General features: G+C 34.5%; 1 protein-coding gene across 1 annotated transcript; it reads left to right on the forward strand.

The window, feature by feature from the left end:
* The first annotated feature begins 1,957 nt into the window (after window positions 1–1,957).
* LOC133878015 (aspartic proteinase 36) lies at window positions 1,958–9,116 on the forward strand. Its single transcript, XM_062316495.1, has 10 exons — window positions 1,958–2,466; window positions 3,394–3,523; window positions 3,637–3,887; window positions 3,991–4,218; window positions 6,324–6,486; window positions 6,641–6,714; window positions 6,813–6,909; window positions 7,585–7,651; window positions 8,167–8,238; window positions 8,586–9,116. Exons 1-10 carry the CDS (start codon window positions 2,225–2,227, stop codon window positions 8,744–8,746), a joined length of 1,485 nt encoding a protein of 494 aa, XP_062172479.1. The 5' UTR covers window positions 1,958–2,224; the 3' UTR covers window positions 8,747–9,116.
* Window positions 9,117–11,175: the final 2,059 nt, after the last annotated feature.

The following is an 11,175-nucleotide window of genomic DNA, read 5'->3' on the forward strand; positions in this document are numbered from 1 at the left end:
AAAAAATCACTGATTTTTGTTTAAATTTCAAGACCACAAACTTAATCACATCTTTTTGTGAGATTTATATAAATTTGTGAGGGGATGTTTAAAATTATATATATTTTTTTTAATTAATAATCTTTATAAAGAGATGGTTTAAGACTCTATGCATAGAAAATATGATATTTGTAAAAGTTATGAATAGATAAATGTTATTTAACATTTTTTTTTTTTGGCAATTTCAGCTGACATGATTTATTTATTTTTTTTTCTTTTTTAATTAAGATTGATATAATGATGAATTGTGCATGCCACGTCAGTTGGATATGCTAGGAAAATGCTAAATAGAAAATCTAGATGGAATAAGGGGCTTAAGGATTCGTCTTTGTTTAAGAAAAAAAAAAAAAAGAGTAATACTATATACTATCTTATTATCTCACTATAATAACACGGTACTGTCAATTCACTCTAAGATCAGTTATTGTTAAAAGAATAATAATAATAATAGTAAATTAACAATGTCAAGTCAGCATAATGAATAGTGATATATATAATATTATTGAAAAATATATATATCATTAGACTCACTTTTAATGTAAATTTTTAGTGTCAAAATTTCTTAGATGTTTATTAAGGAAGCTTTTAGCATATATATGGATCACACTTATTTGTGTGAAGTTTAGTAAGGATGGAGGTTGAAATGAAGCAATCAATACAAATTACATATCATTTTGACCCTTATCTTTATTACTATTTAAAATATGGCACCATATGAGGTACCCTTATCTCCAAAAGCACCCTATAGCTTTTTGTTGTAGAGGATGGATGCATTATAATAATAAGAACCACCAGAAACAATCCTTTTGTCGGGTGTTCAAATTATTGAATGCATTATCTAATAAAATAAAATTATTTAAAGCATCAACAGTTCCGGCAAGATAGTGGTTTAGGAATTTGGAAAGTATTGTCTAAGAAATTATGTTTTATATTTTTAAAATGACTTTAGGTATTACAGGATTTATTATAAGTGTGAATTCGACACAAAATTAGTAGGTTATGGTCGAGAAATTTGACCAATTTAATTAAATAAGTCGGGTAAGTGTTGATGTATATAGTCTTTTACCATGCATTGACACGATCCGAACCCGATAATCGATATTTAGGATTGATAATTTTTTACATAATTAGCGGGTTATTGTTAAGGGGTCTAACCCATTTAATTAAATAGATCGGATTGCAATTGATATATATAGTCTTAGACTCATATATTAACATGATCTAAACTTGACATTTAAATACAAATTGCTATCCCTACTCAACAATTAAATTTACGTATCAAATTTTGTTTGAAACATTTTTTTAATCCATGTGTCACATGCCACTCAAGTGAATTTGCAAAAGAGTTGTGAACATTTTTCATATTTTTTTTATACAATATATATATATATATTATTTTTTTAAAATTCATGCCTACTAATATTAGGATGGTAAAACCCCTGAATAACAATTTATAGCACAACAAATATTGTGTAAAATATATATTAACAAAATTTATTACGGTGGTTGTTCAACAATACGGCCGTTGACAGTTAATCAATCATACTTATATAATTATATACAATTCATCACTTATATATATATGTTCTCCTCGGTATTTTATATATAATCCGAGTGGAAACGGTGAACAAATCATAATATAAAATGTATTAAAAAAAAAAAAAAAAAAAAAAAAGATCACCTGAAATCCTGAATGAGCAGAAGTCGGAGGGGTTTCTCAAGTTCTTCTGGAAGCAGTCTGTATAATCACACGCGCCTTAATAAAAGAAGAGAAAGTCGTCGAAAGTACGCGCATGAATGATTTGTGCACTTCACCCAACCGGAGGACACGAGGAAACTCTCACAACCCAAGTACTCAACCACATGAAAAAGACACAACATATATATATATATATATAGCGTTTCTCTATAAAACAAAATAAGACGTGCTAACGTTAAACACAACCCAATTTTTTTGAAAGTCCGTCGTCGGCTGTCGGTTCGTACCTTTCCTTTCTCTCTCTCTCTCTCTCAAGCTCTTCCTTGGGAAGGACGAAAAACAAGAAGAACATTGGGTACTTCAATCTTTAGCCGTTTTGGAGATATTTTTCTACGTATGTATTTTGGTTATATATATAGCTGTCTTTAGTTGGGAGACAAGTACTTATAGAGAGAATTAAGAAACAGATAGAGAGAGCTGCGAGAAATGGCGGCGAGTGTTCGCGCGGGGATTCTGATAGCGGTGGCGCTGTTGCCGGCGGCTTTGGTGCTGTGCGGCTTTCCGGCGACGCTCAATCTGGAGAGAGCCTTTCCGGTGGGCCAACGAGTTGAATTGAGTCACCTCAGGGCTCGGGACATGGCCAGGCATGGAAGAATGTTGCAGTCTTCTTCTCCCAATGGGGTCATCGATTTCCCCGTCGAGGGTACCTACGATCCGTTCCACGTTGGGTAATTCTACCATCGACTCTATATATTTGTGTGTGTGTGTGTGTTCTTCTTCTTCTTCTTCTTCTTTTTTTTAATGATTTTGGATTTTGAATTATGGATTTTCTTTCAGTTCTCGGTGGGTAAGTTTGGATCTTCTTTGGCTTCTGATTGATTTTGGAATATGGGTTTTCATTTTTATGTCGTTTTCTTTTGTCGGTTTTTGTTATGGGTTTTGATATTCAATGTTTGTTCCTACGTTTCTTTATCTGCTTCTTATTTATTGTGTTAGAAATTTCTTGTTACCGCATTACTGAACTATTGTTATATCCGTTTGCTTTTTACTTTTCTTGTGTCTTTGTTCATGGTGGTCAAAGAATTCACGTTCTTTAGGCACTAATTTTGGTCTTTCTTTTTCTCTGTCTTCCTTTTGCTTTGCCTCCTGTTCTCTGTGTTTCTCTGGAATCATCGGGAAGACCTTAGCCGGAATCCGGCCATTTAGACCGGATTCCGGCCAAACTAGCAGGAATCCGGCGACAGTGCCGGACGTCGCTGGATTCTGGCACATGCCAGATTCCGGCCCGTTTTGCTGGAATCTGGTGGCAGTTGCCAGCATTGGAATCCGGCGATTGGATTTCAAAATTCGGAGACTTTCAGCTGTAGAGTTGGGCTACTAACAAATTCCAGTGTCCGGCAGATTCTCACATGCGTGTGTGCAAGAATGAAGAGTTTAAATCCAGAAAACGATTTACGGATTTCAAAACCGTAAATCGGTTTCTAAAAATTAAAGAAGTTTTTACGGTCAATAAAATAATTTATGTTGACCATTATTTTTGCTCATACCAAACACCAGAAAATGCTGAAAACATTTTACGCCGAAATAAACAAACATAAGGTTAATTATGTTCCTTATTTTGATCAAAATTTGATTCATTCGTTCCTTTGTTACAGGCTTTATTATACGACAGTGCAATTGGGTTCTCCTCCAAGAGAATTCCATGTCCAGATTGATACAGGAAGTGATGTTCTGTGGGTCAGTTGCAGCTCCTGCACTGGTTGCCCTCAATCTACTGGACTCAAAGTATCTCTTTTCCTTATCCATATTCATTCTCTTTAAGTCCTGTAGCTTTCTTTAAACGATAGGAGCAATATACTGGTATGGATTTTCAATACCATTGCTTGCTTTTCCTACAGATTCAGCTCAATTTATTTGATCCTGGGAGCTCATCAACAGCTTCATTGGTCTCTTGTTCAGACCAAAGATGCAGTCTTGGAGTTCAATCGGCAGATGCCAGCTGTTCTATTCAGAACAATCAGTGTGCATACACATTCCAATATGGAGATGGCAGCGGGACATCCGGCTATTATGTATCTGACTTATTGAGTTTCAACACGATTCTTGGGGGCTCGGTGACCACGAATTCTTCGGCTCCCATTGTCTTCGGGTGAGCTATCATGAATTTTTCATGCCTAAGATAGTAGTTATGTCTTTTTGTCTGTTGGTTTGAAGTTGGAAGTCATTGCCTCAGATGTGGGATTATGAAACAGGTGTAGCACCACACAGACAGGAGACTTGACAAAGTCTGATAGAGCAGTTGATGGGATTTTCGGATTTGGGCAACAGGACATGTCTGTCATCTCACAACTTTCCTCACAGGGAGTAGCACCAAATGTATTCTCCCACTGCTTGAGAGGGGATGATGTTGGTGGAGGTATACTGGTACTTGGGGAAATCGTGGAGCCTAATATAGTTTACACTCCACTTGTCCCATCACAGTAAGTTCTTTTCCTTGGAAGTAATCTACTTCATTTCCTATTCTGGAAAACCTCAAATTTTTATTTTACTGGACATTTTGTTGAGCACAATGTGATTAGTTGTAAATTTTATGAAAGTAGTTTTTATAGGTTTTAATCCAAACTACAATGCCCGATCGACTTTTCACAGCTTCTCTTAATAAAAGAATTGAAATAGGTAACTGTTCTGTAGTTTGTGATCAATAGTGCTTTCTCATTCTTGTGATTGTTGACAGTTTTATAAGCTTGTCCCCTTCCTTTGAGTTTCTGATACTTTGAGGTGATCTTTTTCATATGGATTGTCGGTAATATTCTTTAATTTTTATTTCTGAAACTGAAAAGCTTAAATTCTTAGACTTTGCACATTGTGGTGAGACCACATTTTAAGGTATAACGGATTAGCATATTCACAACTATGAGTGCCATATTACTTAAATATCTTAAGTAAGTTTATGTTTGGAAAAAGGGACAATGGTCTCATGGTCATTGCAAATTTGTGAGGCAAAGAAAGATATTGTTCATATATTTCAAGAAGATGAGGTGGAATGATTACCAATTTCTTGGTAGTTTGAGTATTGGTTCTGGAAATCCTGATTATATCACTTCATATTCAGCAGATTTCTTTTTTCTTTTTCTTTTTTTTTTTTTTTTTTTTTTTTTTTTTTTTTTTTTTTTTTTTTTTTCTCAATTTTCTGTTGCTTGATTATGTTCAGCAGTTGGTGGGTAGTCTTTGCTATGCTCTTAGAATGGTGCCTTGAGCAAGTTCATGCAGGAGATCCTTTTCTTTTTCTTTTTTGTCAAGGCTGATTAGGTGCTGACCTGATCTTACAAGTTTACTATGAATAAGAATATTAATCCACAACATTCTTGAAACAGTGGTTCAAAAACCTTACCTTCCGATTTAGAAAGTAATGTTTATGATATTGTAGTCATTAATCACTATGAATCAGAGGCAATTTCTTCTCCTTAATTAAGCTACTGGAATAGGTTCAAGTTCTTTAATTGATCTCATAATTTATTTACCCTGGCCGTTTAATGAACCAAGCTCTCTCTTGGCCTGTTCAATTTGTGCATGTTAATTAATCAAACCATCTGATACTTGAAGGTAGATCTCAGTTTTAAAAATCCCTGTCAGAGTCAAACTCAAAATTTCCAACTTTTTTTTATTAGGGCAAGAGGCACAGATACTTATAAAGAATTAGGCTTGGAAGATTAAAAAACGTGGATAGCACAAACCATTTTACCTCAGATTCTTAATTTACTTCTGCAAGCTCATTCACCAGCCTAAACAAGCAAAACTCATACTCTAGTTTCAAGTTCAAAGCTTAAAAGTGTTTCCTTTTTTGGGCAAAGTAATGTAGGAGAGAAATAGATGAAGCCCATTCAGAATAAGCTCCAAACCACCCCAAAAGGAGTACTCTGAAATAGTGTAACTTGATCTGCTATGGTTTGAAAATTAAATAGCTATTCTTGAGCTGCAGGAGTACAATCCTTGATCAATTCACAGCTCTCTCTTCTTTTTTAATATTTTTTATGGTATTTTTATCTGAATATCTGTGGTTCCTCTTAAGTTTGACAATGAACTTATTGGCGTTAGTTTGTGGGAACTTTTGAGTTAAAAGGCCACTTGAGTGCTCATATTTAATCTTAAATTAGATACAAAATTGGATCTTAAAGCCTATATTATACCAATGGCTAAACATGTTTTATGGACTCCATTGTATTATAAAGAGGCCAAAACTATGTAAAATAAATCCAATTAGTCAAATGCTAAAACAGCGTCTAGAAGAGGAAAAGAGTTCTTTGGGAAAATACTTGTAGGGATATGTAGAACCTTTAGGTCTCCTGAACATTTCAATTCTTTTACATGTTGAATAGCTTGCTGTACATGATAACCTTTAATTTTAAACAGCCTCTATAAGTTTGATTTCAAATGTGATATATCAAAGTTTTTGGGATCTCCCCCGCCCTTTTCCCTGAGCGGGATCTTTTCCCTTTCTGTTTTGTAATAAATGCTTCTAAAGATTGGATCGTTTAAAACTTGACTGCTGCAGTTTGACTGATCAATTGTCTGTTTAAAATTTCAGGCCTCATTATAATTTGAATCTGCAGAGCATTTCTGTCAACGGCCAAGTGTTACCCATTGATCCAGCAGTGTTCGCAACATCAAGCGGCAAAGGAACCATAATTGATTCCGGGACAACTTTGGCATACCTTGCAGAAGCAGCTTACGATCCATTTGTCAATGCTGTATGTTTCTTGAGCAAACTCTCAGTGTTTAACCAATCTATTTGGAATGATATATTGGTGCTTTATGGGAAATATTTTGAAGTTTTTTTTTTCAAGAATGATTATACAAGTATTTTGAAAAAACTTTGAAGCGTGTTATTTTCTTGACCTGCAGATAACGAATGCTGTTTCACAATCTGTGCAACCTGTTGTTTCCAAGGGAAATCAGTGTTATTTAATTTCCACCAGGTTCTGTTTCGGGTTATATCATCTCAGTTCCTTCTTCCTTGAGTGTGCTAGTCTTTTCAGATGATCTTATCTCTGAAAAATCTTTACTTTGTGTTCAGTGTCAATGATTTATTTCCCCAAGTTAGTTTAAACTTCGCTGGTGGCGCATCATTGAATCTAAGACCTCAGGACTACCTCTTACAGCAAAATTCTGTTGTGAGTTTTCAAGTTTTGATTTTTGATTTTTCTTTTTATTTTTTCTACCTTTTTAATTGGATATTTTATTTGTTTTTGGGTGAGTTGAAGTGGGTTGCAAGTTGCCTATTCAGTTGAACAATCCCTTCCAATGATTCCATTCGCTTTGCTATTTGGCTCTCTTTGTTCTATTTCATGCATTTAAAAGCACATGTAGAATGTCAACTATGACTAGTCAACCAATTTTTTCCATCATTCGATTAAGCGGGAAACTTAAAGTGCATCTATGCAATGCAATTTCCCTGCTATTCTCACTTTTAAATCCATTATTGACTTCAGGAATATTGCAATACTAGATTTGATATCCTGTACTAACCCACCTTGACTGTACTGTTTGCCTTCAAGTTGTTCCTATTACACGTTGAAGATTCTCTACTATTACTGGCTTCATAAATAATGTCTTGCCTGACCATTTCCTAGTATACATGCTGCTCCTACTCTGATTGACTGTTTCCTTTATTTACTATCGCCATCCAACCATTGGCTGTGGTTTGTTTTGCCAAGTAGAAATAACCCAAACAAGCTATGAAGCTCAGTATCATTCCCAATACATAGTTCTGTTTCTATCTCATCACAACATGAAGAATGATAGCTTCGTATTTTTATTCTTTAACATTGGTGAATTTCCTTTTACAGGGTAGCTCTGCAGTCTGGTGCTTTGGCTTACAGAAAATACAGGGTCAAGGGATAACAATTTTAGGAGGTATAAAGACTGGTTGGAAACTTTGCTTTAATTGATAATTATGTTAAAGCCACCGATTTTTAAATGTTTATATTCTGTCAAATAATGAAAACTTGGACCTTTCCTGAAACCTTAAAAATCAGTTGTGTTTCTTTTGAAAGATATTGTTTTCATTTTAGATCCTAGTAGACACCATTTTGCATGAGGATCTTTTATGAGGTTTTTGTTTATAGAATCTAACTTCCTTGATATTATCTTTGTGGGTCACTGGAAGCTTAAGTGCTTAACATGATCCTGGATCTGCTGTTCTAATTTGGCTTCTGAATGTCACAGGACAATTTCCTGTTTTTCTTCTTTTTGCATTTCTTTTTCTCCAGTTGGGGATACTTCTAGTTTGGTTTCACATTGGATTTGTGAGAATCACATTAGTTACTCCAAATTTTTTTTTTTAGTACTGTGTGCTTGAACTTATTTATTTTTTACTCTTCAGATAACTATTGAGCTTTAAGATAACAACTCACCATCACTTTTTGCAGACCTTGTTCTGAAAGACAAAATATTTGTTTATGATTTGGCTGGTCAACGGATCGGATGGGCCGCCTATGACTGTGAGTTTCAATATCCTATCTGAAAGGGGCCTTTTGGACATCACATGGGAAGAAAATAGCTAATTTTTCGTAATCTATGAACTCAGCATATAATGCAGTAAAGAACAGCACCAAATGGCTCTATAAGTCAATGATTAGGTCATTTATTGATGATTCATGGTGACTCTTATCATAAGTATGGATTATGAAAAGCATATTGACTTGTTCAAATGCTGTGGAAAAAAAGAAAAGAAAAAAGGCTCATTTATATGCTATAATGATAAGAAGCTATGATTACTCCCTGGTGTCCAAATGCCCTCCAACTTAATATGAATTCTAATCCCTTGTGTTTGAATTTATGAAATTAGGTTCAATGTCAGTAAATGTCTCTACAAGTTCAAGTGGTAAGAAGGAATATGTCAATCCTGGGAATGTGAGTGAAAGCAGTTCACTACAGAAGGAGCTACTAATAAGCATAATTGCTTTCCTAATGCACATATCACTCCATGGCAGCTTCTGGTTTTTGTAGCAAACAGTGTGAAAGGTCTGACTTCTGAGACTAGCATTCTTTGCCGATTTATATTTCTAACAATCGGCAAGACCATGATGTGTTACTGTTAGAATTTAGATTGTTGCTTTGCAGCACAGTTTGCATTAGGTTTGTTGCTGCTGAATTTTCATTCATCGGCCTCGTAGAATTACACGATCCATCATTGGCGGCATTTGTAAATCTCATTCTCACAGATTATTGGTTCCATAGCAGATTTGATACATACAAACTTTCATGTTTCTTACTTCTGTAACACATATTTTTTAGGGAAAGCTTCACTTATTCCCTTAACTATCATACAATTTTGAATATCCCTTTTTTAAACTTTAATAGATAACCTTTTGTCTTCCTTAACACACCAAATGGTTGATGTCACGTATTGATGTAATCATAAATCATGGGGTTATTAAATCTTATCAAGATAGAGTAGTAGTAGAATAAGGACCTCTCAATTTGAGAGGACAAGTAGCAGTTTTATTTAAATAAAGTACTCGTATATTGAGAGTCAGTAGGAGTTTAGTAGTAGTTCTCCGTCTATGACAGTTATCTGTCATTTGTATTATGTAAATGATGGCTATATAGTTTACTGTGTTTTGAAGGTCACGGCTCCCTCGAAGTAGTTATTATATCTTTTCCTATGTTTTGTAATATTTTATTCTCATATCATATCTTTATCATGGACGTATTGAATGCAGAGAAGAGAGAAAACAAAAAAGGAAAAGAAAACACTTTGATTTTCGTGTGTATGTATATGTTTGTAGATCAAGGTAAGACAACACCCAGTTCCTGCAATATTGTTTCTATATACATGTTTGGTTGGGTCATTAATCTAATTCAAATACATTGATTTCTTTTGACTGGTGGCAATGACTCCAATGACATAGCTTGGTTTAGTTGGTTTTTGTTTTGTTTTGTTTTTGTTTTTGTTTTTGTTTTTGTTTTTGTTTTTCGTTTTTATTACTATTATTATAATTACAATTAAAAACCACAAATTAGGGCCAAGCAACCCAACAATAACCATTAGAAAAAGTAGACAACAAGAGACAATGCATTAAATGAATTATGTTGGCCTATTGATTCTTGGTATGAATACCAAGAACCCTTGCCGCCAGCAAAGGTGGTTAAAGGTGTGGATAGGGTTTTGAAAAACCCTATACAAACACCATTTCGATAACTACTACAAGGAACACAAAGAAGAAACAGAAAACAAAAAGCTCCAAAATACAAAAATGGTGAAACGAAGGCAGAAGAGATAGTAGGGAACACGATGGAGAGACGTGTGTCATGCTGAATCTAGCGGAGGAGTGTAGATCTAGCTTTAAAAAATTCGACCTGAGATCCTAACCAAATTCGATGGAAGACATGGTGGATGAGGGAGATGGCTCATGAGAGCTGCGTTGATGTTAAGGAAAGCAGATAAAATGCCTCAAAAGAGGCGGATAAGGTTAGAGAAAATTCTGAAAAGATAGGAGCCTCAAAAGAAGCGTTAGCAGATGGGAAAAGGAAGGAAAGCTCATAGCTTCCCCTCTCCCATGGTCTTTTTGGGTCCGGAGGCTTTTCAAAGAAGAGCTTTGGGAGAGATGGTGAGCGTTTGCTTGGTTTAGTTGTTGATAAAGCAAAGAAGCGAAACGAAAAGGAATAATAAAGAATAAATATACAAAATTTGTTTCCCCAGGAGAAGGGCAGGTGAGTTTCAATTTCTTATTTTCTCCTCACTTCCTCAAAAATGTTTCAAATTTTTCTCTTTTATATATCCTTAAGATCGGAGATGTTTCTCTTCATGCTAATTCTTCTGGCTATATGCTTGCTGATTTGAAGATGATGATTATGTGGCTGATGTGTTTTGATTTGCTTCTACAAATAAAGTTTTCTGTGAATATTGGATGGAAGTTTCAGAGCATTATTTAGCTACAATTTCAGATATTAAATTTAAAATGTTACACAAAATGAAGAGTAGATTGAGAAATAAAAAAACGTAAAGAAAAAAGATCAACGTAGTTTAGGCCTAATAGCCTCTACAGCAGCCCAAAGGGCTATATATCTTTTTCATTTACCTGGACTGATAACCCATATTTAAAATGGGATTTACATAATTTGAAAATAGAAAGTCAACTATTAATTTATCAAATATTAAGGTAATTCTATTAGTACATTAAATGTTCATTAAAAAATAAGGTGACTTTTAAATTAATTATCACGCCCAATGGTGATTCTAATAGCCACTTCATTTTTTAATGAATACTTAATGGATACTTAATGTACTAATAGAATTATTCCATATATTATGCAGGAGGTGACAATTCATATTCGTGTGTCGGGTTCGGGTTCTGTAGAATTACTCCAACCCTAACCTGACTCATTTAATTAAATGGGTCAAACCTCTTAAACTTAATCTTCTAATTTTGTAT

Source organism: Alnus glutinosa, chromosome 9 (genome assembly GCF_958979055.1).
Source record: "Alnus glutinosa chromosome 9, dhAlnGlut1.1, whole genome shotgun sequence".
NCBI classification, from domain to species: Eukaryota; Viridiplantae; Streptophyta; class Magnoliopsida; order Fagales; family Betulaceae; genus Alnus; species Alnus glutinosa.

Coding starts and splice junctions, on each gene's coding strand:
- LOC133878015 (XM_062316495.1), top strand. CDS start 2,225: ATGGCGGCGAGTGTTCGCGCGGGGATTCTGATAGCGGTGGCGCTGTTG. Junction 2,467..3,393: donor TACGATCCGTTCCACGTTGG/GTAATTCTACCA, acceptor CCTTTGTTACAG/GCTTTATTATACGACAGTGC. Junction 6,487..6,640: donor ACGATCCATTTGTCAATGCT/GTATGTTTCTTG, acceptor CTTGACCTGCAG/ATAACGAATGCTGTTTCACA.